The 25,610-nt window shown below is 52.2% G+C and overlaps 11 protein-coding genes across 11 annotated transcripts; 7 read left to right on the forward strand and 4 right to left on the reverse strand.

Annotated features, from left to right (window-relative positions):
* Positions 1–1,090: 1,090 nt before the first annotated feature.
* On the forward strand, positions 1,091–2,100 carry GUITHDRAFT_154446 (hypothetical protein; the record flags this gene model as incomplete). Its single annotated transcript, XM_005826226.1, has 8 exons — positions 1,091–1,269; positions 1,324–1,355; positions 1,409–1,471; positions 1,545–1,620; positions 1,676–1,745; positions 1,816–1,878; positions 1,922–1,978; positions 2,024–2,100. Exons 1-8 carry the CDS (start codon positions 1,160–1,162, stop codon positions 2,096–2,098), a joined length of 546 nt encoding a protein of 181 aa, XP_005826283.1. The 5' UTR covers positions 1,091–1,159.
* A 922-nt stretch (positions 2,101–3,022) lies between these two features.
* Positions 3,023–5,789, forward strand: GUITHDRAFT_143519 (hypothetical protein; the record flags this gene model as incomplete). Its single annotated transcript, XM_005826227.1, has 2 exons — positions 3,023–4,954; positions 5,079–5,789. The coding sequence occupies 2 exons, from the start codon at positions 3,023–3,025 to the stop codon at positions 5,787–5,789; spliced, it is 2,643 nt and encodes an 880-aa protein (XP_005826284.1).
* A 21-nt stretch (positions 5,790–5,810) lies between these two features.
* On the reverse strand, positions 5,811–7,260 carry GUITHDRAFT_114508 (hypothetical protein; the record flags this gene model as incomplete). Its single annotated transcript, XM_005826228.1, has 2 exons — positions 5,811–5,957; positions 6,010–7,260. The coding sequence occupies 2 exons, from the start codon at positions 7,258–7,260 to the stop codon at positions 5,811–5,813; spliced, it is 1,398 nt and encodes a 465-aa protein (XP_005826285.1).
* Positions 7,261–8,026: 766 nt separating this feature from the next.
* On the forward strand, positions 8,027–9,136 carry GUITHDRAFT_154447 (hypothetical protein). The gene is made up of 6 exons (XM_005826229.1): positions 8,027–8,145; positions 8,268–8,622; positions 8,670–8,757; positions 8,806–8,907; positions 8,957–9,037; positions 9,084–9,136. Exons 1-5 carry the CDS (start codon positions 8,044–8,046, stop codon positions 8,982–8,984), a joined length of 675 nt encoding a protein of 224 aa, XP_005826286.1. The 5' UTR covers positions 8,027–8,043; the 3' UTR covers positions 8,985–9,037; positions 9,084–9,136.
* A 68-nt stretch (positions 9,137–9,204) lies between these two features.
* GUITHDRAFT_154448 (hypothetical protein) lies at positions 9,205–10,036 on the forward strand. Its single transcript, XM_005826230.1, has 4 exons — positions 9,205–9,600; positions 9,661–9,723; positions 9,767–9,802; positions 9,851–10,036. The coding sequence occupies exons 1-4, from the start codon at positions 9,325–9,327 to the stop codon at positions 9,947–9,949; spliced, it is 474 nt and encodes a 157-aa protein (XP_005826287.1). The 5' UTR covers positions 9,205–9,324; the 3' UTR covers positions 9,950–10,036.
* On the reverse strand, positions 10,005–12,023 carry GUITHDRAFT_89110 (hypothetical protein; the record flags this gene model as incomplete). Its single annotated transcript, XM_005826231.1, has 15 exons — positions 10,005–10,157; positions 10,203–10,262; positions 10,307–10,402; positions 10,447–10,509; positions 10,560–10,618; positions 10,682–10,778; positions 10,827–10,900; positions 10,947–11,031; positions 11,093–11,139; positions 11,184–11,265; positions 11,314–11,397; positions 11,457–11,488; positions 11,532–11,592; positions 11,741–11,827; positions 11,913–12,023. 15 exons carry the CDS (start codon positions 12,021–12,023, stop codon positions 10,119–10,121), a joined length of 1,077 nt encoding a protein of 358 aa, XP_005826288.1. The 3' UTR covers positions 10,005–10,118.
* Positions 12,024–13,032: 1,009 nt separating this feature from the next.
* Positions 13,033–14,477, forward strand: GUITHDRAFT_76434 (hypothetical protein; the record flags this gene model as incomplete). Its single annotated transcript, XM_005826232.1, has 4 exons — positions 13,033–13,791; positions 13,845–14,123; positions 14,168–14,247; positions 14,291–14,477. The coding sequence occupies 4 exons, from the start codon at positions 13,033–13,035 to the stop codon at positions 14,475–14,477; spliced, it is 1,305 nt and encodes a 434-aa protein (XP_005826289.1).
* Positions 14,478–15,321: 844 nt separating this feature from the next.
* Positions 15,322–16,762, reverse strand: GUITHDRAFT_114512 (hypothetical protein; the record flags this gene model as incomplete). Its single annotated transcript, XM_005826233.1, has 3 exons — positions 15,322–15,330; positions 15,375–15,482; positions 15,527–16,762. The coding sequence occupies 3 exons, from the start codon at positions 16,760–16,762 to the stop codon at positions 15,322–15,324; spliced, it is 1,353 nt and encodes a 450-aa protein (XP_005826290.1).
* A 2,077-nt stretch (positions 16,763–18,839) lies between these two features.
* Positions 18,840–20,747, forward strand: GUITHDRAFT_114513 (hypothetical protein; the record flags this gene model as incomplete). Its single annotated transcript, XM_005826234.1, has 14 exons — positions 18,840–18,858; positions 18,907–18,987; positions 19,037–19,060; positions 19,117–19,164; positions 19,219–19,281; positions 19,328–19,529; positions 19,577–19,641; positions 19,691–19,743; positions 19,794–19,874; positions 19,927–19,981; positions 20,020–20,116; positions 20,341–20,440; positions 20,495–20,534; positions 20,665–20,747. 14 exons carry the CDS (start codon positions 18,840–18,842, stop codon positions 20,745–20,747), a joined length of 1,011 nt encoding a protein of 336 aa, XP_005826291.1.
* Positions 20,748–21,002: 255 nt separating this feature from the next.
* On the reverse strand, positions 21,003–22,719 carry GUITHDRAFT_143524 (hypothetical protein; the record flags this gene model as incomplete). Its single annotated transcript, XM_005826235.1, has 13 exons — positions 21,003–21,053; positions 21,106–21,158; positions 21,207–21,261; positions 21,301–21,329; positions 21,421–21,480; positions 21,530–21,564; positions 21,611–21,666; positions 21,710–21,748; positions 21,792–21,841; positions 22,063–22,101; positions 22,150–22,217; positions 22,472–22,560; positions 22,666–22,719. The coding sequence occupies 13 exons, from the start codon at positions 22,717–22,719 to the stop codon at positions 21,003–21,005; spliced, it is 678 nt and encodes a 225-aa protein (XP_005826292.1).
* An 894-nt stretch (positions 22,720–23,613) lies between these two features.
* GUITHDRAFT_143525 (hypothetical protein) lies at positions 23,614–25,310 on the forward strand (the record flags this gene model as incomplete). The annotated part of the gene is made up of 2 exons (XM_005826236.1): positions 23,614–24,963; positions 25,005–25,310. 2 exons carry the CDS (start codon positions 23,614–23,616, stop codon positions 25,308–25,310), a joined length of 1,656 nt encoding a protein of 551 aa, XP_005826293.1.
* Positions 25,311–25,610: the final 300 nt, after the last annotated feature.

Consider the following 25,610-nt stretch of genomic DNA (forward strand, 5'->3'; position numbering starts at 1 on the left):
GGGGTAGGGGTAGTAGCGGTTATCGCTAGATGGCGCGACGGGATCAGAGGTAGCAGTGGACGAAGGGGTAGTCAAAGCTACAGGGGTGGATATGCCTTGGTTTGGGTGGGTGGGGTGGGTGATGAAGTGAAGTGTAGGGGACTTCCAATGGTGGGGTCCGGGTGGGGTTGTTGACCAAAGGCGGGTAGGGTATATTTGTTATGGATGTTTGTCGAGGTAGGGGTCATTTTGTCATTAGTGGGGTAGGGGTCTATTTTTCCAGATGCACTTCAATCATGGGGGACGATCCAGGGATGATTGTTAGATGCGGGTAGTCTAATGCGGGTAGTGGTGGGAGGAGGTCTGCGACAAGGGTGGGGCGGGCGAATCATTCGGGGGTCCACAATAATCTGAGGGGGTTATTATATAAATCGAAGGCCTGATGGGGTGTGATAGAGGGGTGGGTAGGGTTGGTGATCTGGAGAGTTCTGCGGATGCGATGGCGCGACAGGGAGCGAGGAAGGAGGATGAGGAGACGGGAAAGACGGAGGAGCAAGTGAAGGAAACCCTCAAACGTCCAGCTGCTATGATCTCACTTAGAGAGTATCAGCACTCAGGTCAAAGTCAATGTTAAAAGCACGGGAAGCATAGAATAACAAAAATGTCACTACTTGGTTGGAAAGCAAATGGGATCTCCGATTTAGAATAGAAGTTCTCATCAACACTGAGAAGAAGAAGCTGAGACAATTAGCAAAACTATATTTAGAATAGTGAGGCTGGGGTTTATCTAAGGGCAAATACTCGTTTCCTTGCAGACACCACATTCGCAGCCCATGAAAATTACTTCTGAAAGAATGGCAAAATCATTAATCCCAAGACGACGGAGATTTTTACAACAATGTGGCATAGATCAAATGATTGATTTATAACTCTTCTCGTTTCAGTAACCTAAACCCTGTTATAATGTTTTTTTCTTGGGGATCTGACTCATTGCTTTCTGATCGCAGTTGATCCATTTGCATGCTTGCTACCGAATAGTTTATGCCAGACAAGAAATCAGACGCAAAGTGTGAGATTCGTGAAGTAGCAGTCAACTTTCCCGGAAATTCAAGCTCCGTGAATCAGTGCAAAGAGTAGCTCAGAAGCAGAATCAATTGACTAAAGTCCATCGTCGCCAATAATGGGAATATTCTTGTCGAAGATTTTTGGTCGGATACTCGGCAACAAAGAAGTCCGCATCCTGATTCTTGGACTTGACAATGCTGGCAAAACTACCATTCTCTACAGATTGTAAGTGCTTTCGTTCTGATAGAAATTGTTCTCAGTTCGTTTGCACTAAAACAGGCATCAAGGGGAAGTGGTGACTACAATTCCAAGTAATTATAACATCGTGAAAGAGTCTTGTTGTGATCATCTTTTTTTAACTCAGCGATTGGATTTAATGTGGAGACTGTGACTTACAAGAATATCAAATTCCAAGTATGGGATTTAGGTCTGAGATCCCAAATTGTTTGATGAATTTGAGGATCATGACATTTTCGAATTTCTTGCGAAATCGTTTCCAGGTGGACAATCAAGTATTCGTCCATACTGGAGATGCTATTATCCAAACACAAATGCGATTATCTACGTTGTTGACAGGTCGTTTATCTTTCTTTCGTTGTGTCTGTGCCCTTTACCCTTCGATCCGTTCCAGTGCTGATCAAGAGCGAATCAATATTTGTAAAGACGAACTTCTAGCAATGCTGGATGAAGATGAGTTGAAGGTAAAGCTATCGCCACACATTTATCTTCTATTCTTGTTTTGTAGCGCTTATCATATATTCATCATATCAGGATGCAGCTTTGTGTGTCTTCGCAAACAAGCAGGACCTTCCTGGTGCAATGAGTGCAGCTCAGGTCATTCTGACAACTGAATCTGTTGGGCCTCACGTCTCATCAGATCAGCGAAGCTTTGGGGTTGGCGGGGATTAAGAACCGTGAATGGTCCATCTTTCAGGTACCTGTCCTTGCTTGACTGTCGCCGTTTGATCTCCTGTCGCAGACATCCGCCACCAAAGGGGAGGGTCTGACCGAAGGACTTGATTGGCTCTCTTTAACTCTTGCTGGAAAGAAGTAGACAGGGAGTTGAGAACCAGAACGTTTATGCGTATTGCGTGTTCTTCTCAGTTCGAGTGGGAAAGGTTAGGACTTACATATAAAACAAAGTGGCTTCGACGGAGAGGATAAACTTCCGAAGAATCGCTCACTTGTTCAGTGTTAACGAAGAGTGATGATTGGACCTCACTCATATTCTACTACTAGTAACTAGTGACGACGATGGCTTCAATAGACCGGCGGTCCAAGCCTGAATCACCCCTGCCCAGGCTGACTCGGTCTCGCCGCCGGCCCGGGTAGTCACAGACGGTCACTGGCTCAGTGCTGTGGGCTCAGTCACGGCGGCTGTAGGCAATCAGTCACCGTCACGGCTTCACACCGTGACAGGCCGTGACTGTCCGATCGGTCAACGCGGGGCTGCCAGCCGCGCGGCCTCGCCGCCGCCCGGCATGAGACCGCCGGACCGGCAGGCCCTCTGAGCGGGGCCGCCCCGATCATCGGGGCCCGGATCGCCGCGGTCGGAGAGTGACCCGGTGCCGCCGGCGGCCGATTCCGGGCCGACCGGAGTCCGCCAGACTGTGTGGCCCGGCACTGCAGTGCGGCATGACTCGAATTGCCGGGCCCGGCCCGCGGCCGCCGCCGCGGCACCCGGAACTCAGCCCGGCCCGTGTCACAGTGCCTGCTGCCTGATTGCCCGGACTGTCCGTTTATATTCAATGCAGATGATGGCAGTTGAATTTGACGAGAGCGAACAGTGCAGTTGACTGCGAAGAGGCCGGGCGAGGTGAAGCGAGGCAAGGAGAGGAGAAGGAAAGTATACTAGAAAGTGATTGAAGTCGTACTGAGATCATAGTACACCTGAAAGCAGACTGAGAGGTACGATCTTGTCAGAAGGCTGTGAATGACTTCAAACGGAAGTGCATTCAACTCAGTCGCTCATTCAAGAATGAAAGGAATTACATTAAATGAGGGGTTGGAAGCTGAGGATCGCTCTAGGTCTCACCTTGAGAGTTTGTTGAACACATCTCTACAAGGCGAAGGAAAGGCAGGCGAAAGGTTGGGTGTGGTACGCCAGTTCAACTTGTCCATGCTCGAACTTGATCTTGGTTCGGATGTCTTTTCTCAACTTCACGTTGCAAGTCCTGGAGGTGATGTTGCACCACAAGGGTGGCAGCGAGTGTTGAGCTTGGCAAAGAGGAAAAAGAGGCTTCCGACCGGAGACTCGCTGATACATCGAGTCATCATGTCAACTCGGCCTGAAATCGGAATGAAGCTGCTCAGCGATCTAGATGCAGACGACGATGTCGTCAACGATCCCTGCGGTTCAGACCTTCAAGATGTTCGGCACGTCGAGCTGGAGGATGATGGTGGTCTCTTGACAGGCTGCACTTTGCTGCATCTTGCGATCCTCCGTCGTGAAACAGAGGCAGTAGAAGTTCTTCTGCAAAGGAAGGCTGACATCTCTGCTCGAGTCATCGGCAGTCACTTTCGTGCTGCCCACGTGTCGTCGCTCGTGTCTCCTGTGGATGGGCTTTCGCGCCCTCTTCCGACCCTCTCTCTCACAGACAAGGTGGTCGACCTCCTCATGGGCAAGGACAGGAGGAGCTGCGCTTCCGCGCGCAGGAGCAACAGGTGGTCAGCTTATGACTTGGGAGAGTATCCTCTCAGTCTTGCTGCTGCTACAAATAACGTTGCAGTCTGCGACAAGATCCTCGAGCACTTTCGCTCTTTGTCGAGGCAAGAGAAGGCGAGGATCAGGTCGAAGCAGGAGAAGATCTGTGCAGCCTTGCGCTCACCGCTGATGACCTTTGATGGAGACTTCATCATCAACATGCAGGACGGTCTTGGAGACACGGCTCTGCATAAGGCGGTTCTCCACAACCAGCTGGAGGCTGTTCATTGGCTGCTCCGGCATGGGGCCGCATCCTCGTTAAGCGTTTGCAACCTGGAGGGTCTCACTCCCTTGACCCTCTCGGTGGCGACCAACAACGGGGGCATGTTTGACTTGCTCGCCTCGCAGTGCTTCACTTCCCGTCAGATCTGCTCGGACCTCTCGCCCAGCTTCGCAACTTCCCTGGAGCAGATTGACACTTTTCTTTCCTCCTCGTCTCGTTGCCATTCGCACCCGAGGTGGAAGAGTGCCGTTGAGCTTGCTGTGGAGCTGGAACATTCCACATTGGCCCAGCATGAGCTCTTGGATTTCGTCATCACTGACAAGTGGCAGAAGTTTGGGAGGAGGCGATACATCACCACCATGCTCTTGCCGCACCTCGCCTTCCTCGCCTCCCTCGTCTCCCTCATCGTTCTTCGTGTTGGCACCGTCGTCACCTCGCCCGCCCTGGAATCAGGGATAGGAGTGCAGACCTGGTCGCAGTACTGGGACAACTTCATCAAGGTGAAGGGGAGAGACGACGCAGGTCGCTACACGTCGGTGATTCTTCACTGTCTTGTGCTCTGCTGGTGTCCCCTGAGGATCTACAACTTCATCATGTTTCGGTTCGGAAAGCTTGGGCGGCACCTCATCGCGCTCTTCGACACTTTTCAGCTCCTCCTCCACTTTGCGCTCCTCTGCTGCGTCTACCTCGCTTTCGCCTTCCGCCTGACGCAGATGCCGGCGAGGGAGCTCGACTGCTGGGCCTTGGCTTCAGTCTTTGCTCTCTTTGTCTTCCTCAACTCGCTTGTCCCCTGCCGCCCGGTCATGCATCTGCTATGGACGATCTACCGGCTCGTCGCGGAGGACCTGATGGCACTCGCTCTGCTCTACTCCATGGCCTCCGTTTCCTTTGCAGTGGCAGCATTACTGAATCAGAAAGGTCTGATCCTTGACAACGACTTCGCCTCTGCCCGTCTTGATACCGGATTGATCTCGCTCCTATGGGTAGGATCTTTCACCTCCTCTCCTCCTCCCTCCCCCTCCCTGCTTCCTCTGCCTGCTCCTCCCTCACCTTTCCTCCTCCCCTCCCCAATCCCTCCGTCCTGATCTGCCTCTGAAAGTCTCTCAGACAGGAACGAGCAAGCTGCAGCCACGAGAGGCTTCGGGCACTGGGTCGCAGGGGTTGTCCCTCCTCTTTCAGCACGTGCATGCAGCCGTGTGTGTTCTTCTGCTCTCGTTGCTCGTTGCTCTAGTCTTGTACAAGTGCGCCAGCAAGGAGGTCGATCGCCACCTGCCCCTGCTGCTGGCTAGTCTAGTGCTTCAGCTGGAGGGACAGCTCAGCCGCTCGCAACGAGAACTTGTGGAGCATCGGACAGGCGGAACGGAGGAGCCGTTGACCTCCCTCCGTCGCCTCATGGGCTCTGAGAGGCAGCGGAAGAGGAGCGGAGAGATTTTGAAGCTGTACAGGAGAGAGAGTCCTTGGGAGGGCGCGGAGGAGGAGGAGAGGGCAGGTTCTCAGGAGATGAGGATGTCTTCGGGGACGAGGCGAGTAGGGGATGAGCTCGAAGCCCTCGAGGCGAAGGAGGTTGAGATGCTGGAATCCGACGGAAAGCTTTCCTTCCACCAGATTGAAGGGATATCACTAGACTACAGAAGCATGCACGACGAGGAAGAGAGGGTCTCTCGCAGAGGAGGCTCAGCGCTGGAGCTGCGGCAGGACGAGGGGGAGCACATGCTCCTGTTCAGCTCGCCTGCTGTTCCTTCTCCTCAGAGAGCATACCTTCCTGGCGCCACCGCCCGTCTTCCCCTCAAGCCCCTGCCGAGGAGCGTGACGAGATAGAGCTGAGCGCGAGTCTCCCTCCTAAGCCAAGCCCGACAACCTGTGCCTGCCTGCGGTCATGAGCTCGCGGGTGAGAGCGACGAGTAAGAGGGCGATGATGGAGAGAGAGGACAGGGCGAGCAGCAAGAGCACCACGAGCCCAGCTGTTCTCGCGTCCTTCTCAGCTTCCTGAGAGCAGAGTGAGTCATTCTGAGCGTATCACAAGTGAACAGTGAAGAACCTTTCGCTCCTCCTTATCATACACGCGCTTCCTCCCAACCGCCGCGTCCCTTCCCTGTTGCAAGTACGAGCCCATGACCTCGAGCGCGACGCACTTAGAACGTCGATCGTCACACGCCTCTATCTCATAATCCGCTGTCCCCGACCCGTTGCAAGAGAGTCGACACGCCGAAGCTCTCTCCCCCCCTCTTGCTTCCTCATTCCCACCAGGTTCAACAGCGTCTTTGTCAAGTTTGTCGACATGCCAGTCAACAGGAAGATCGACATCCGAACTTTCACATGTTTGGGTCTCCATGTCTTTCTTCGTCTCCTCAAGCATGTTTTCCTCTTGTTCATCTCCGTTCTGTTCTCCCTTCTCCCCGTCTTCCTCCCCATTCGCTCCCTCTACACTTTCACTGTTGCCTGAGATGTTCGAAATATCCAGCGATTCATCCAGACGCTCTTCTACAGTATCCCGTTTTAAGAAAGGTGGCTGCATGCCGATCATCACGAACAGCACATTGCAGGAAAAACAAAAACACAACACACACAATCTCTTGATCAGACGAACAGTTATGTAAGTGAGGTACATCCCAGTGACGAGCTTGAAAGCAACTGTGGCGGTTGAGTTGTCCATACTTAGAGTCCAAAAGTCATGTATCGTCTCTCGAAAGGTAGGAAGATGTCTTTGCACCAACGCAACCAGCTCAGGCATATCTTGAGAGTCGCTGCTGTGCGTGAGTATGCATTCATCTGTGACAGCACATTCAAACGTAGCTCTGATCAGAGCTCCAAGGTTGTGCACGATCCACCCTATTCTAATCATAAGCACCTTAATGCCTTCCATGAGCCCACGATAATTTTGTTCGGATAGTTTGCTGGTCACAAGAGCGAGCGATGATGAAACAAGTTGGAATGCGCTGAAGTACGTCTTGCAAGCCACGGCGACCAGCAAGAATATGTGAACACACATCAAGTCAATAAGAAAGACAACGTGATTCCAAAAGAGCGATGCATGCTTCACATTAATAAAAAGGATGTCCAAAGTCGAATCTGTCTTTCTTTTCATGTCCTGTACCACCTTCATCATGCATTGCTGCGTTTGCTCCCACTCATCATTGTGTGCAGAGTGCATCATCTTCGAGAGTTCCTCTTCGCACACTTTGGGGACCAAGAGAATAGCGCTTGTGATGATCGAGAAGACAATCAGAAGAAATAAGAACTGAAGCAGTGTCCACAACGACAGGAGCGGTCTTTCTTCGTTCCGCATCATCTCGTCGTATGTTGGACTCTCACTCTGAACTTCTCTTGAAGTCTTGCAATGATGAAGTTTATCTGCCGTCAAGGATAGGTACCTTCAATCTCTTACTCAGTTTGCCCGGAGCAGATCAGTTTGCAAGGCAATGCCACGATCTCGCGTTTCACACAACGCACCAGCACTCTGTGGCTCTTCTTCACTCTCTCAGCTCATGGTGTGCAATCCTTGTCTGCTGTCCTCTGCTATTCTGTTCTCTACTCATCTCGCCCTCTCTCTTCCCCTCTCTGCCTCACCTCCAACTCGCCTCGGTTTCCATCGTCCTACCATTCCCGCCAACTTCAAAGTAGGGAGGCGGGCCCGAATTCCTAGCAAGCGAACCCCACCCTACCCTATCCTCCTTACCCCACCCAGGCATCAAACAATAAGAACCCTATTCCTATGGAGGCTTCTGTACAGGACCAGTACTACCAGTACCCACCCCTTATTGGACTACCCACCCTAGTGTCGGTGCTGTCCTCTTCGACTACACGAACCAGAGGAGTACCCCCACTATTTACCTCTCTTAGTGGGGTGATCGAAGGGGGTTGTTGGGAGGCCTACGTGACGGGGTATCAAAAGCAACGCCGAGTCGGACAGCAAGTGAGATCCGTACAGTGTGGGTAGGGGCAGGGGTAGGGGTAGTCACCCTTCTCTATGTGTACCCCCTGTTTTCCCTTTTTATGAAAGCCACCCGTGGAGTCAATGAAACCTACAAAAATACCTGTACCCCCTTCGTGCAGGCAGAGGAGAGGCGGTACAATGGCGCTAACCCTAGCGCTGTTTATGGCGTCGATCGCGATGGCCTCAGGCTTCATCAGCGTAGGATCGACAAGCTTGAGCAACATACTTGAACTACGAAAGGTGCCTCCTCCTTCCCCGCCCGCAAGCCCCTCCCGTCTCGCTCTCAGCCCTCCAGCCTCCTTGCGACCCCCTTTTTCCTATTGCCTTCGGGATGGAATGTTTGTGATTGGACGTGATTGCAGGATCAGTCCAAGTTCCCAGATTCATGCTCATCCAAGAGTCTTCGTCTGAGGGGAGGCAGTTCGAGCACTTTGGCCATGGCTGCACCAAGGATCATCATCTCTGGTGCCCCAGCGTCGGGCAAAGGAACCCAGTGCGAATACATCGTCGAGAAGTTCGGAGTTGTGCACATCTCTACGGGGGATGCTCTCCGTGCTCAAGTGCAAGCTGGAACCGAGCTGGGAAAGATGGCGAAGGGATTCATGGACAAAGGAGCTCTGGTTCCCGATGACGTGATTATCGGCATTGTCAAGGACAGGCTTGCTGAGCAAGATTGCAAGGACAAGGGATGGCTTCTTGATGGTTTTCCCCGCACTGGTGAAGCTCCGTTTGTTGTTGGCGGGGCTGACCGACATGTATGTCAGGAGTGCAGGCTGATGCTATGGAGAAGGCGGGGATCAAGGCCGACAAGTTCGTGTTGCTCAACGTGCCAGACAACGTCCTGATCGAGAGGTGAAAGGATGTGGTGGAAAGTAACTGGACTCACACTCCCGCTTCAAGATGTGTCGGCAGGAGGACTGATCCTGTCACTGGAAAGATCTATCACATGAAATTCAACCCTCCTCCCAATGACCCCGAGGTCTTGGCTCGCCTTGTTCACCGGTGAGGACTGTGCTAGCGAGCACAAGGAAGGTGATGGCTAGTGCACAGGTCCGACGACACTGAAGAGGCCATGGTAAAGCGTATTGAACAATACAAGAAGAATGTCGATGCGATCAAGGGATATTACAAGGTGTGTACACGACCTGTGAGTTTGTTTCGTTCACTTCTAGCGAAAGGGCATCACTCATGAGTTTGATGGAGTGGGGGACAAGCACGATTTGGCAAGCAAGATTGCCAAATTCATCGCCGAGGTCCTTCTGAAAGTTCATGATAAGAGTTCCTGATTTTCATTTACAGTAGAGGGGAGGCAGCGATGTCACGAGCGCCTTTGCGGCCAATTTTTGGGACGCATTGACTGCTGGAAAGAACGTGACACTGCTTGAGGACGGTACAGCCGTCATATCTGGTTCAGGAACAATGATATCTAAAGAGGGTTGTGGTATTGGTGGTAAAAGCCATCTTTGTGTCGGGAAAAAGGTTCTATGGGAGCTTGACTGCGAAGAAACTGGTCGTGGAAGCTGGGTAGGGCTTGTTCAGTTGCCGAAGTCAGCGAAAGAGGAAGAGATACCTGACTTGAACCTGTCCTTGTCTGCTGTCGGATGGGGAATATGGGGTGGCACTACTGGAAAGTTTCATCCTTCGTACATCAAAGGTTCAGTATCAGATCAGCTCCCAGCTTTCACAGCGGGGCAGGTGAGAAGTCATTCTAGTGTTTTTAATAGATTGCAAAGCTCTGACCGATTTCCGTGACAGAGAATCGGACTACTCTGTGACTGCGAGAAAGCTTCGCTTACTTACTTGCTGGATGGCGAAGAGGTTTGCCACATGTCCAGTGCTTGCTGTGCTGACCAAATGGTAGATTTGTCAAGCATTCGAAGATCTTCCTGTCTCTGAGGTCTGACGGCGCTTAAATTTCTTGTGTGGCCCCTGACGTTGACTACAGGATTCCGTTTATCACTTGGCCGTTAGCAACGGCTGGGCAGGATGTACGCGCTTGCGCTTATCAGGGATGAAAGTTCTGGATGATACGACCGCTGCTTGAGAGCGTTTGAGCTGATCTACCGTAATGCACCTTGCTCACTCCCACCAGTTTGTTTGGATGTAAGTTTTCGTTTATACCTTTCCCGAGTAAAGATTTGAACCCTCAGAGGCAGCAAGTGGCTGGTTGGCACAGGAGCGCGAGGGATGGGAGGGGAACAAAGAGCACAAGGTCACAAGAGAACCAGACCAACATCAGACGGCTGCATGTCCTTCGAGCCATGTCAGTCGCAAGACCTGGAGTAGCCGTAGAGTACCTTGCAGCGCCAGTTATAGAGATAATACTGCAGGCGGCCATCGCCGATTCCGAACTTGAGCTGAGGAGAGACAGTCAGACGCAGACAAGTCAGGATGAGTCAACCTCCTTGAGAATCTCCTCGTCGTTGTCGAGGATGTTCAAGGCGTTGAACACATCAAAGTCAAGCTGCTTGGCGATGATGAGAGCTTCCGACATCAACTGCCATCCCGTTAGATGAGTCGACAATGGAAGCTCAACCAGACCTGCACAAAAGGAACTGAAGTCGCGACGTTGTAGAAAGAATAAGCCGCCTTCAGCGTCGGATACTGTAGGGGAGGCTGCGAGTGATGAAGCGGCGATCACAGCAGAGCTTCACCTGCTTGTTTCCGATGATGGTAGAAGGTAGCACGTAGAAGCTCAGCATGTCCGAGATCTCTGAGAGAATCAAACCTATTTCAGAGGAACCCCTAGGGAGCGCAGACAGCAACAGGTTCCAACCTCGGGTAGCTGGATCTTCTTTGACGTAACAGTAGACAACTCCCTCCTGGGTCAAGAACCAGTGCTCCACCTCCGCCTCAGTGAAGAGACTGGCAAGCTGCAGTATCCTCGTCACGATCTTGTTGTGCATAGATGGGCTCTAGACCTTGAACTTGTTGAGATGCGCCGTGAGTAGCCGACAGACGCTAGGGACGTCTTGCTTCTGGATGGGTCTGAGACCTGCACCCCTGAATCACCATCCTTGCTACAGCATTGAGTGCTTCACCTTGGAGTTGAATCTCTTCGGGGAGTTTGTAAAGCTTCAGTGTTCTTGCCATCGTCATCCGAGGTTGCAGCCGGGAGAAGCCAACCTATCCGACAGCTTCAGCCTTCACCCGACACCAACCCATGAAGCTCAGGAGGCGCGGGAACCTCAATGAGTTTCTTCGGGTTAAGAGATCGATGCCAGTATCTAGACGCTCGTCACTCCCTCCTGCAGCCTCTTACAGGTCGTCGTACCGACAGCTCGCAACCGGAGTGGGCAGCACAGCTCCAGCTGTGTAGACTGCCTGGAAAATTCCAGCACAGTTGACCCTCCGAGTCACCTGGCGTTGAATGTGAGACAAGCCAGCCTGTGATACAGCCACATTGACCTCCTTGATCAGGACGGGTGCGAGGCGCTTCGAGCGAAGCTTCTTGTGTACACAAAGAAAGTTGATCTCCACCGACGAGAATGGCTGAAGAGAAGAGAATTCGAGTTATCAAGATCGGATTCATCGTCCTCTCTTGCTCTTACCTGGTCCCATGCCCTCATTGTGGCGGGTATGCCTTCATCGACCATCACGAACAAACATAAAATTCAAATCGAAACCTGTAATAAACCCCACAAGCTTTCCAGACTTTTCTGTGCGGACACCAACATGCCACTCAGCCTTCACACGAAGTTAGCAGAGACAGATGCGGGAAAGCAAGGCGGTCGGGTGTCATGAAGAGCAGGTGGACTGATGGGACAAGGAAGATAAGCATGAAGGATTGGTAGTTGTATGAGGAAACGCGCGCATAGCCAGTAGGTATACGCACCTTGTAGTGAGGAGGAGTGAGTGCCCAGCGCAGGAAGGGAACGGAGTAATCGAACCGGAACATGTTGTCATCGTCTTCAACATAGTTCTGCAAGCAACTTTCATGTCAGAGGGTGAAACAAATAAGAATCCTGAGGACTTAGAGAAGACAAAAGATGAACGAGGCGAGTGACCTCGTTCAAGAGCGTGTACACGTCTCGCATGATTGTTTCATCGAACACGTCACAGGTGCACCAGACGAAGCCAGCAGGAAGGTTGTAGGGCTCTTGCCGTATGTCCTGCATCGAAGTCACTAAATCTCTTCGCACACTTTGCTTTGCCTTGTCATCAGGCTCGATTGGGCCTCCTGTCTCTGGTCTCTCCTCGGGCTTTCTCATGGGCTGAGTGCTGTATAGGAGAAGCGAAGGACGCAAAAGAAGCAAAAGAAGCACGTATCAGGAGCGAGGAAAAACGAGGATGGAATAACAAGATGAGCAGGAGGTCCCCTAGGGGAAGGGGATGGAACGTAAGGGAAGATAGGGGGAAACTAGGGCAGGTGAGGGAAGAAAAGGGAAGACGAAGGGGAGGTAAGGGGAGAGGAAGGGAGGGTAAGAGGAGAGGAAGGGAATGTAAGGGAAGAGGAAGGGAGGGTAAGGTAAGAGGAAGGGAGGCTAGTGGAAGCACCTCCAGAAAGCATGTTTGCCGTCACTGGTAGGGATGAAAGGAAGTAACTTCTCGCCGCCGCCTTCAACCTCAGGTGAGGAAAAACATCTCTAGGGCGCTGGAGTCTCACTTGACACGTGAAGATTCTTTATGGTCTGACTGAGAAGATTGCTGTCCATGTCTGATAGGGCTGGAACCTACCAAAACAAGTGAAAGGCTCCCCGAATCGCCTATCCCTATCTTCACCTGCAACTCTTCGGACCCTGACAGAATGGAGAATCAACTCACAAAATACAAGGGTCCAAAGCATCTCACCACTCGTGTTCGCTTTCTTGTTTTTCTTCTTCTTCTTCTTCTTGGCACCTGGCGCTGCACCACCGGCCGCATGTTTATCTAAATGGATATATCAGATGACATGGAGGTTATTTTCACGAATCACGAAGAGGCACAGTAGAGAAAGTGAGAAAGATTTGCTTCAAGGCGTCACATCAGTATCAAGTGCTGTGTTCACCTTCATTTTCTTGTTCCTCCTCGTCCTCCTCGTCCTCCTCCTCGTCCTCCTCCTCCTCCTTTCTAGTCTCTCGTCATCCACATCCATCTGCAGAGAATTTCTCCTGCTCCTCTCCGCTTCATTTCAGATCATTCTGAACAATGGCTGGGATTCAATCTTACGTGCTCGTCATCTTCCTGCTGCTGCATTTCACGCGCTTAGATGGCAGTAACTTGATACTTGAGCGAGACATCAAGATCGATCGCATACTTCACCAGGTCTTCGGCTTCACCAGCTTGCGAGGACATCAGAAGAGAGTTATCAGTGAGGTTCTTGATGGCAAGGATGCGTTTGCCGTCATGCCGACCGGGGCAGGGAAGAGTTTGTGTTATCAGCTTCCAGCAGTGTACGCGGAATCAAAAGTCACGCTGGTTGTTACGCCTCTTCTTGCGCTCATGCTGGGTCAGGTGAAGTCACTTCAGAGCAAGGGGGTCCTGGCATCGGCGATCTACTCCTCCCAGTCCAAGAGAGACCGAGAGCGAGTCATCAACGACCTGCTCGGCAAGCCCTCGCCGGACTCGGAGCCCTTGACCTTCCCTCCCATGATGCGGCTGCTCTATGTCACTCCCGAGCTTCTCTGCACCAGCAACTTTCAGCAGGATTTGTCGATCCTCTACGATGGAGGATACATCAATCTCATTGCCATAGACGAAGCACATTGTGTCAGCGAGTGGGGGCACGAATTCCGGCCGTGCTTTCGAAAGCTCGGGTCGATTCATCAAAGGTTTCCTTCAGTCCCCTGGCTGGCGCTCACAGCCACAGCCACGGAGCAAGTTCGTCGGGATGTTGTCAACATCTTGAAGATCAAAGTCGACAAGATCTTCATGCAGAGCTTTGACAGGCCAAACATCCGATACCAAGTGATGACGATGTAGCAAGGCTGAGGTCGGTTCTAATGTTGTTCTCCCTTCAGGTGAGGTATAAGGATCTGATAGGTGAAGATGAACAAGTTTTCGAAGACATCGCGAGCTTTGTCGGTGAGTCTCTCAACTCCCTCCCTCGTGGTGAGCCAGTAGCAGCTGGGCTGCAGTACGCGTGCTCGGGGATCATCTACTGCCACACGAAAGCTTCATGCGACGCTCTGGCGCAGCAGCTGTCGGCGATCGGAGTGAAGGCGAAGGCTTATCATGCCGGGCTGCGGCCAAGAGAGAGGATGCAAGTGCAAGACGAGTGGATGGAGGGAGTGACAAAGGTCTCTTCCTATCGCGCTGATGATGAATGACGCCATTCAACCAGGTCGTGTGCGCGACCATTGCCTTTGGCATGGGGATCGACAAGAAGGACGTGAGATTCGTGATCCATCAGTCGATGCCCAAGTCCTCTCCCCTGCTGCCCCTCCCACTTTCTCACTCCTTACAGGTCCCTCGAGGCCTACTACCAAGAAACTGGTCGCGCCGGGCGGGACGGTGGCGAGTCGGAAGCGCTCATGTACTTCTCGGAAGACGACGCGAACTTGCATCGCTTCTTGCTGCGGAAGTCTGTGGAGAACCAGGAGGTGCAGCCTGAGCGAGTCAAGGTGACCGGCCCTGCCCTCCTCTCGCGCTGACATGTCGCTGGCAGGCTGTGCTGCATAATCTCGAGCAGATGGCGTTCTTCTGCCGAGGCTCGAAGACGTTCGGGACCAAGCGACAAGCTTACTTTGCGAGCATGCGAGAAGAGACATCGGAGGACTCCTGGGATGGAGCGAGCGACGAGGACTTCAAGCTGGAGGTGGTGAACGCGAGGATGCTTGGAGGTGGAATGGAGTGCAGGAGGCTGCAGATCCTCAGGCACTTCGGAGAAGCTTTTAACCGGAGCATGTTGACCAGAAACCTCAGCAGATGCTGCGACGTCTGCGTCAACCCCAACTTCACTCGCCGTGCTGACCTGGACTACATGAAGATGATGCAGACAGGCTTCCAGTACCCCCTCTACTACGAGAGGAAGGGGGTGGGAGGAGGGGGTCGGCTTACGCTCAAGCGTCTAGGTCGCCTCGACCAATTTAACTTAACCGACCAGGAGGACGAGAAGCCTGCGTTTGCCAAGGCCAGCGACCTCGTGCAGGAGGTCATCACGCCCCCGCCTGAAGTCGAAGTCTGCGCCTCCTCTGTCACGCAGGACTCCGAGCACAATAGGTCGCAGAGCATGCAGCCAGCGGCAGAGGAGGAGGAGGAGGAAGAGGAGGAGGCGGCTCCGAACACAGACAAGGAAAGAAGGAAGAAGCGGCAGGCAGAGAGCAAGCAGGAGAAGGGCTGCAAGCAGAAGAAGAACAAGCTCGCGCCAGGTCAGACGCTCATGACCGCATGGATCCAAGGAAGTCGCGAGCTGCCGTGATGATGCGGATCAACGAGACAGACTCTCTGTATAGTGAGTGGATTACAAAGTACATGACAAGGTCAACCGTCCGCTGACTAGACTCCCTGCAGCAATAGTCAGACCCCATTCCCCAGCAGAACTTCAGCACCTGCAGGCACACGAGAGGAGCCAAGCAGATCTGCATGCCCGCGAGGACAACAGTCCCGACTATGTCTGGGTTGAGCCTCCTGAAGGAAGTCTCGTTCATGCGGAACCTCTGCACAAACCTCGTCATGCCTGGCAGTCTCAATGATCCCTCACCTTCAACACCACTTCCACACTGTGAGTGGCGTAGACCTCAAGCATGGGCCCGAGGCTGAGCACCTGCGTCTCCGTGATGTTCATCGGGTCTCTGATCATCGAGTTGGCCCCCCAGAGCTGCAACCAGTCCGTCTGGAAATCGAGTGCGAGGGAGTACAAGGTGTCTGCGGGCGACACGCACGTCTTGCACTTCTCAACATGGAAGCTGATGCAGCCAACGAGCTGCTTGTCCAGCATGTAAACCTCGTCCGAGATGTCGAAGCAAACATTGAAGTCCTGCGCCTCCAGCCCCGCGGGAACAGTCCAATCCAAGTACTGCATCGTCTTGTTGTACCTGTCCTGGATCGGACAGTTGAAGGTCGAGTAGTCCTGGCAGAAGAGGATTTTTTCCTTCCGCGCGAGCGATGAACCAGGGAGGGTGGTTGCCAGTTGATCGACCGAAAGATTGGGCGTGTAGTAGCCTCTTTGGTAGCCAGCCGCAGGTTCAGTCAACATGAAGTCAACATCGTTGTTGTCCTTCATTGCAAACTTCCATGAGTAGCGACATCTTGAATGTACGGTGATCTTCAGCGGAGCGTTCGGGTTGAGATTGATGTCGCTGTGGGGTTCAAGGAATAGTTCAAGATTCGGCTTGACTACCTCGAGCGTGAAGCACTGTTCTGCTGATGCTGATGGCCACGTCCCGGCACCAGGCGAGTGTTGCTCTGTAGCATTCAGACATATGGCGTACTTCAACCCAACTTGCTGGATGTCTGGTTGGAACAAGATCTTCCGACTGTACAGGTATTGATAGCTTTCTTGTATCGCTCCTACACCATAGTAGACTCCAACCAAGTTTGACCGCATGGAGGGCCAACGGGCAGAGTCAGGTCCCCCAAATGTCTGGTCAAGCAGAAGATTGTTTGGCAATCCAGGATCCGAGCGCGTTGATATTGTCAAACGATCACACAGCGCACATGCCTCAGTCCCGTCGCTTGTCAAGTCTTCAAAGTAGGCGAAAGCTTCAAATTTTTGGCCGACACCGACCTTACTAGAGGACTGCAGTGCGTGCATGGCACATGTTGAATTTGACATAGGATTTCTTCTGTAGAGAGGGCCGTTCCCTCTCAGAGTACAATTTTGCACATTCCTGGGCTTGACTGGAATATGAAATTTGAAACAACTTTCAGCACTGCTTTGAGACCCGTCCAGAATTTCCAAGCAGACATACCAATACGGCATAGGCACATTATCCATACGGCTTGTCCTGTTAAATTCCAACGATAGTACAATGGATGATTGGTTTGATGCGGGGGGGTTGAGAGAAATCGAGTACTGTAGGGTACCGTCAAAGGCATTGTCTCCGAAAGGGAAGCTAAGTGCCGATCGAGCACGGTAAGACATCACGCTTGCATTCAGAATCTGTCCAGCAGCTGTGCTGCTGAGATCAGGATCACGAACACTGATCTGAACATTGAAAGTATTGGAGGCTGAGAAAAAATCTTTTGGATTCTGTGAGTCAAAGAAAGGAGCGGCGGCTTCAGCTGAGGAACAGATAAGAATAAAAACTGCGACGAGGAAGGTCCATTCAAGACAGGCGTACCGTCTTAACCCCACCATGTTGCTAGTCAGAACTAAAACACAACAAAACCAAACAATTCTTCAGATCCCAACCAGCTCAACACCCTTATTTCTCATCTTTGATTCTCCTCCATGTCAAAGACGCATGTGGTGAGACTTCGAATCTTGCATTCGCTAACACCCTGCCCTGACCAGATGCATCATCCAACTGTTGCCAAGAAGCAGCCTGCCGTTGCAAAAAGTGTCATATGAAACCTCAGGACCTGTCAAGGAATTTCGCTCGCACTAATTCGTTCTCAGGCTGCCCAGCATCGCACAACACTCGTTTCATCTTTACTTGCCTTGTTGCTAGTACTGTCGTTATCATGTGAATCTTCTATATACTCACGTCTTCTCAAACTACCTCGAAGCTCGTCCACTTCTGATTTCTTGCGGATTCACAATGGTCGCCATGCCTGATTCTACATGCAACCCACTACCATTCTTGTTCTCACTTTCTCAACTTCTTCAGGTTCTGCTTCTCTCCTCTCTGCTCAGCCATCTGTCTCCTTACTCAGTCAACCATGTCCTCTCTTCCTCTCGCTGCCCGCTGCTTCCCTCCCATGCCGCCCTTGTGGTCGAAGGGGTGTCAAGCCGTTGATTCCGTTACGTAACCTTTCAATTGTTCCTTCCACAGAACACCTGTGAATCCCTTCGGGCCGACGGATGTCGCCGGGTCCGGAACCGCCGCCGCCGGCAGTCACTCAACTTCCGAAACTCAAGAGGCTCGGGCTTCCCCTGCATCACCACCCCCTACCCCCTACCATCCTCTTTCCTATACCCATCCGCATGTACCCCCCTGCCCCCGACCACCTGGGGTTGTCCCTGCGCAATGAATTGAGACTTCTGGGACCTGTTACACCTGAACAGACCACCCACCCCAGCCCCATCCGACGCACCTGCCACCCACCCTGCCGACTCGAGAAGACCACTATGGACCCCAACTACACACACGGAACTGATCCCGGTCTGTTTTCAGTTTATTATTTTATTCCCCGTTTTCCTACCCCACCCCCTGACACCAACCCCACTCATGAAACCCACCCCACCACTACCCTAGACCACCCACGGTTCACCCTCTAATTTTCACCCACCCCCGATAGTCCAATTCTTGTGCACCCTGTTGCCCTTCGACTACCCGTATCCTCCTACCTACCTTGAACACGATGCACCCCCACGTACCACCCCCTTTACTGAGGAGGTTTGTGGTTCACTATGACTGGAGCATACAACACATGTCTTATCATTCCATATGTTCATCCATAAGTAAAATGGCCTATCCTTCTTCCCTGATCCCTACGTCGCAACGTTGTATCCCACCCCACCTGCTCCCACCCTCACACTACCCTACCCCTGCATCCCCTGCATTATACCCCCTCCAAAAAACACATCTCAATGCAGTCGCAGCTCCCCAGTGCCTGACTCCTTCACCATGCCTCCATCTGCCGCAATCGTGTCGCCCTGTTCACTCCTCCTCCTCCTCCTCCTCCTCCTCTCTCGGTCCTTCTGGTTTTCCTCTGCCATTCTTCCATCAGCGTCCCTACCCATTCCATTTCTGTCCGTTTCGTACGTTTTTGTTTTTGTTGAACTGTGACATCGCAATGGCCTATTCCACACTCCTCGCTTGAGGACTTACCGTCGTCTGACCTCTTTCTTTCTTCTCCTATTCATGGACAGTTCCTTGTGGTCTCTCCGTCATATTTCAAGCTTGCGAATGAATCGCAACGCGCAAGGTCGTGTGCGAGGGGCGGATTTCGATCACATGCTGAATCTCATATCAGGTGGCATGGAGGGTTATGGCTCAGCCTCTTTATGGCCTCAGGCATCAGCACCGCAGGGTGGGTTTGGCGGGATACCCAACGGTGAGAGCTCTTGAAGCGTTCATGAGAGGCCTCTGACACGCAAGAATAGATAATTTTGTTGGAGGGTTTCAAGGTTCCGAATTTGATATAATTGTTCACAAGTTGTTCATGACTGATGTTGAGCTACAGGTGGTTTAGATGCTTCTCCCCAGCTCTGGAACCAGAACAGTCAATCAAGTACGATCTCTATCCACAAAGTTGAAACGATTTCGACTAATCGCACTATGGTAGAAATGCCTCAGAATTCAATGCCACAGGCAGGCTTCGGATCATTCGTACCTCAGCTTCGGCTAGGTTTCTTTGTCGCTCTCAATAAGAGAGGTCTAAACAGACCTGCCAGGAAACACTTCGGCTCCTCCCTTCGTGCCCATGGTTGATGCAAACAAAGGCCCGATGGGTAACCCCGTTGGCAATGCAAATGCCAAGCGACCGAATGTTTCATTGGGCATGGGAGTAGGAGGCTTAGGTAGCAACTCACCACAGCTGGCATGGGATGGAATTCTTGGTCCCAACGGCGTCCCAGGCCAAGGCGGTGAATCTGGGTGTGTGCTATTGAAGTCTACAAGTCCTGTGAGTGACGGGTGTGCAGCATTAACACTCTATCCTCCATGTCTTCTTTGAATAATCCTTCCGCATCTCAAGCAAGAAAACCCGGTCACTACAGTACATGAATGCGTTCTCTGAATGACAAAGTTGCGAAAAGGTCCGATGGATGGGAGTGATAATGGACCAATGAATGCAAGACAAATCCTACAGGTAGTCATGTTTTCCATCAAGAAACTTGTGTTGTTTGAATGTCCTGATAGGCAGCACAAAAACTGGAGAACGCTTTGATGAATGGTTGGATTACCCCAGAACAAGCTCAGGACCAAGCATCAAAGTTTCAGGTGTTTTGCATGTTTGTTAGATCTAGATTTGTTAACCTAGGACAAATTCCAGGCAATGCTTTCCAAGGTTAACGCGCAACCAATGCAAGATTTCGCTTCACCTGCAGGTAGCAATGTTACAATGCTGAAAGGCTTCACTTCCAAGGGTTTTTGAATCTCGTGTGCTCTTCCCAATCGACTGTCGGCAATGGATCGTTCGAGTATTGTTTCACAAGTTTTGACCCTTTCAAAGTTTCTCAAGGGTTGCCATCATTTGATTCGGCAAAAGTCCCAGCCATGCCGAATGGAAAAAGGAGTCGAGTAAGTGTTTGACGCTCTGTTCGGCCCTCAGCTTAGCTTGTCACCACCTAGGACTCTGATTCCGATCTAGACGGAAGTGACAGCGATTTCAGCGACGACGATGACGACTCTGACAGCGTATACCAGCTTTCTCTTGTAAAGCATGTTCCTCTTGACGGAAGCACAGAACACAAAGAAAGCCAAAGGACGTGGTGGCGGTGGTCGTGGAGGAAGAGGACGTGGAAGGGGAGGGGAAGGTGGAGGGCGTGGAGGGGCTCGCGGCTCAGGTACACGTGGAAGCAGAGAAGTCTCTGCCTTGTTGTGACTTGTCGCCATCCCAGGTGAAGGAAGGGGGAGAGGACGAGGGGGTCAGGGGTCATGGTGACAGGTTGAGCTCAGTCAGCCTCCGTGTTCGCGTTGACTTGTGTTGTAGTCAAGGTCGGGAGATTGTTTATCATACTTGTCGGCTGTTTACAAGTAGTCAAAATCCTTGACGTCAAATGACGCGCAGCGAAGCTCATGTTAGCTGCCGCGTTCGCTGGTCATTCCAGAACGCATTTTTCATGCAAGAGTGTAGCAGTATCGGTGTTGTAATATTCTTGTATCTAACGCTAAAATTGTACTGTCGTCTTCAAACGAAAATACATACATAGGATTTCTTTCCAACATCGCTCACCTCTTTTCAAGAGCCGGATGGTTTCAAAGGCGCAAAGGAAAGTCTGTGTAGTGGACATGGTCCGCTCTGTTGAGATTCAGTGAGCTTTCTGTATTCTGAGGAAAGAAAACCTTGTTGATCGCCTCCATGTGCTCTTGGGTTCCATACCCTTCATCTCGTTGAGACTTACACCATCAACAATATGGCAGACCTTTGTTCTTGAGGAAATTGTACTCGGGCCATTTCTGTGAGATGTGAGAAAGGAGCTGAGGATAGGAGTGCAAACGATGGGACGACCTCGTGGGCATCGTTCATGAAGCGATCACGAGTGACTTTGGCGATGATACTTGCTGCACGCAAAGAAGCGAGTGAGGGGAGGCGATGAGAGTAACTTCTACCTGCTGCGATGTTGCAGCACAACCCATCTCCCTTGACGATGGGCTCGGCAGGTACCTTGAGCTTTCAGCGTCACCTAGCAACAGATCGCGGTACCTTCAAGGCCTTGGGCACTCGATTTCCGTCTACAACCACATGAGATGAGACAGAGGATGTCAAACTCGTACCGACGAGGATGAATGACGGCTGCTGAGAGAGCTTTGAAACGGCGCTGACCTGCGGGGAGTGAGGGAGGGGTTGCAGCGGTACAAGAGACCATAGCTGCTTCCGCGCATGCTGCAGGCATGTCAGCGACCCTCGTTCGGAACCCCAGGAAACATTCTACCTAGAATGTTGCCAGCATCGATGTCTCTGTTGGACCTGACGGGCGAGTCACGTGAAGGTCAAACTTCAATCCTCTGCTCACTTGAACTCGACAGCCCACACAACGCGAGGATCTTGGGTGAGCTTCTCAAAAACTTCCTGCCAGCACAGTCAAAATCTACCGGCCCCAGCTCGCCCCCACCTCTCGCTGCCTCTCGCTCAGCTTCTTGCTGTCGTCCAGCTGCTAGGCAGTCTCATGGAGAGTCTGAGCTGTGATGACTGACCTGATCCAGGTACTCGAGAGCCTCGCCATCCACACCTACCTCGCCTTGAGCTGGAGGAGACACACCGCAGAGAAGGGAGGGAGAGGTGAAGGAGAATCGAGTTAGGAAGGAAGGTTAAGGGCGAAAGTGGAGCGAAGGGGAGGAAACAGATAGGGCAACACGAGCGTCAAAATTTGAGCCAGGGGGGGGGGGGAGGAAGGAGGGCAGGGCAAGGAGAAATGGAGGGGGGAGGGGCTGGAACAGGGAGGGAAGGAGAAGAAATTGTAGGAACCTTCCCGAGGAAGGATGACGGCAGCAGCGACCACAGGGCCTACGCGAAGCATGAGGAGGAAGCATTGGAAGCTTCAGCTTGCTTCACCAGCCAAGGGCCCGCGTCCAACCTCGTCTACTCCAGCTACCTTGTCGTACCCTTCGCTCCACAGCTCCCTTGCGAGCTAGCGTCAGAGTCCGACGCCTCATGCCATGCTCCCTCACTCCTCTCGCGCTCTCGTCGGCCCCTGCCTTCTCCTTCTCTTGGGCTTGCTGCCTTCACTGCCCTTGGCCTCCTGCCCAGTAAGCCTAGCGAGGAGCTCTGCCTTCTTCCCACTCACTGCCGCTGCCTGTAAGGTTGGAGGACAAAAAAGTCGAGGACGGTTGCCTGCTAGGCCTCTTGCTCTCAGCAGCTCCTTGAGCTCTGAAACCTTGAGGTCATCGAGAGCTGCTGGCAGTTGGGTTTCTTCTGTTTCCGAGCAATTGGACGGGAGGCCTTGGCCTCCGTCGGTTGCCGGGGCTGTAGAAGCATCATGAGAGCCTGAGGCGATGAGTGTGAGCAATCAGGCATGCATGAACAAGCGATGGAGCCTGTAGACGAACAACTGCAAAGTGAAGCTCTTACCGTCCGGAACGAGCGACTTGACTGGTTCACTCGGGTCGTTTGTTGGGGACACATTGTCGTTCTGTAAGGAGTTATGCTTCACACAATCACATGTTAGAACATGTCACGCTGCTATGAAACGATCGAAGGGTTGCTTGAGATCGCTCGAAAGTTGGAGTTTTCTGAGCACTTCATAAGAATTCAACAACAACGGGTCTTCCTTACAGTCAATCGTTTTTTACTCGTCTTGCTGCCTGAAATCTTCTTGGGTCCTTCAGATAAGGGAACAAAGCACATCACAGATCCAGCATGACTCCACGGCATAGGCGACGACCGAAGGAGATCAGAAGTGGAAAGAGCTACCGCCGCCCTCCTCGACGAGAGTAGAGAGCTGCTAGCCACCTGCCCCTTTCCGTGCCAACATGCAAACGAAAGTTGCGGCAGGAGGCTGTCAAAGGCGACAGACCTTGCTAGCATTGACCCAACACAAACGTAACTGAGTAGCCCAAGCATGAAAATGTTCGTCGAGATCGATCGGATGATATCGAACAACGATGAAAGAGAGCAGGTGAGTCAAGCAGACTGCTAGCCTGTCTCCTCCTCCTCCTCGTCCTCCTCCACTACCACCACCTCCTCCTCAAAGCTTCTTGATCAGCTTGTTTTCATTCCTCCATTCGCTCAACTACTGGGCATTTTCAATTGCAGGAATCCTGTTCTCGGATGAGCGGGGGGTCCTTTTCCTGGGCCAAATTGGTGTATCGGGGGTAGGGTGGTAGACTCAATGCGACCAAAGGAATGCAGCAGGCATGCAGGAGGAGGAGGAGGAGGAGGAGGAGGAACGATGAGTTCACTCGGGCAAACGACTCGGTGAAACCATTGCGATAATCCCATTAAGACTCCATCACCGGCATGAATCGACAAATTCTTACTTCGCTTGTGTGGATAGTGAGCTGATTCCAGAGCTCCATCATGTCAAACACTTGCCTTGTTCCCCTCCTAGTGCTCACTCTGTCGACCGCTTGTCACTTGGAACCGTTGACCAGCATCGTCAAATTCTCGTCATCATGCAGACATGTCTCGTCTGACGGGAGGACGACCCGCTTGGTCCTTCATCTGCGAGGAGGGAGGCGAGGAGGGAGGCGAGGCAAGGAGAAGGCGGCGGACAAGAGCCAGAGGTCGAAGGCAAAGGGCATGCTTGGCCTACAAGACTTGCTGGGCCTCAAGCACCGACCTGGTGCGGGAAAGAAGCAGAAGAAGGAGAAGAAGAACAGAGATGAAGACAAGACAGCAGACAACTCCAGGAACGCTACCCAGACAGACATGGAGAAAGGGTTCATGGACCTCGAGGATCTGACTACAAACTCCGACTGTGACAAAGCCCCAGAAGAGAAGAAGCTGGCGAAGCAAGTAGCTGCCCTTGAGGCCTACTTTGACCTTGCCGAGGGCGAGCTCATGGCGAATGAGACCAAGACGGAGCAGGAAGTGGAGGAGTCGTTCTCTTCAGACGACAACATCATCGACGAGGACGAAGTAGCGCATGCAGACGTCAGGTTTCGACGGGAGGGGCATGACCCGAACCCTCCTGATGATCCAGATCCCATGTTTGCCAAGTTCAAGAAGTACTACATTCCCTTCCCCGAGAACAACTCCATCGTCGCACAGCAAAACGGTATCGTCTGTCGGGTGGAAACACACCCGAGATCCGTCTTAGACGTCCATGTTCCGTGGTACGAGCCAGATGTCCATTACAAGCTCTCTTTGGAGGAGGAGAAGAAGAAGAAAACGACGAGGGTGAGGGTCAGCGACGTTTCTCCCGAAAGCTCAGTAGAGAAGGTGTGGGAGCTCGTTAGCAAAACTTTTCTTTCCACCCAGAAGGCGTCACAACCGTTGGAAGTGATTGTGTTCCCCGACCGTAGAATGATAGATTTCATTGTGAACTCCGACAGCCTCAATCTGACCCGTTCTAGCCGTTCCATCAAGATCGGAAGACAGATGGCGTCTGTATGGTTCGAAGCTGATCACAAGGAACGCGATGTAGAACATAACCAGACTGGACGCCCTCCAAAGTTGAAACAGGAGAAGCAGGAAGAGGAGAAGCCCAAGCTGCGCTGTAATGATTGCGATCAGGTTCTGGTTTTCAATCTTCTTTTCAACTATCAGAAGCCAATCAAGAAACTTTTCGATAGCTGCGGTGTGATAACTTCTATCAAGTTCAAGTATGTCGACGAAGTTCGCAAGTATGTTGCAAGAATCACTTTCGACAAGAAGGAGAGCCGGTGCAAAGAGCCGAGAACCTCACAGGCTCTATCATGTACGGATGTGTGCTCAAAGTTGAGAGAACCGACGACAAGAGTGTAAAGACAAGCATCAAAGACGCTCATCTCAAGTGCAACGCATTGATTCCTACTGACAAGGACGGCTTTCCGATCTACCAGATCAACCCCCGGGTAGTCGACAACTTCACCAAGGTCGACAGGAACTTTAACTTCTCTCGACTCTCTCACGCGCAAATGGAGAAGATCATACCTGGCAGCTCCTACAACTTTGACACTCGGCTGTGCGGGGGCGACTGGTACAGCCCGCCCGGGACTATGGACCTGAATGATGGCGACATAGAGCGAGGCATGATTGCGGCAATGACCTACCAGACGACTCATAAGGTATAACCCTCTGTCTCTCCTCCCTCCCTTCCCCTCCCCCTCCCTCCCCTCCCTCCCCTCCCTCCCCTCCCTCCCCTTCCCGATCTCTTCATCACCGATCAGTTCCTTGCAGATTGCGGTCCGCGGGTGCCCTGCCACTGGGCGATAAAGTAATATCCGAGTAGGTGCTGGCAGTTGCAAGTGGGGTGAATGTTTGGAAGCTTCCTCGATATCCTCAGGCTCCCTACTTACGAGGGAGGAAAGGCTCGACAAAGAGAGGCTGTCCACTTTGTGGAAGATCCTCCCTTCGGCTACGCGGGGTATCAG

The sequence above is a fragment of the Guillardia theta genome, assembly GCF_000315625.1.
Source record: "Guillardia theta CCMP2712 unplaced genomic scaffold GUITHscaffold_76, whole genome shotgun sequence".
In the NCBI taxonomy this organism is placed as follows: domain Eukaryota; class Cryptophyceae; order Pyrenomonadales; family Geminigeraceae; genus Guillardia; species Guillardia theta.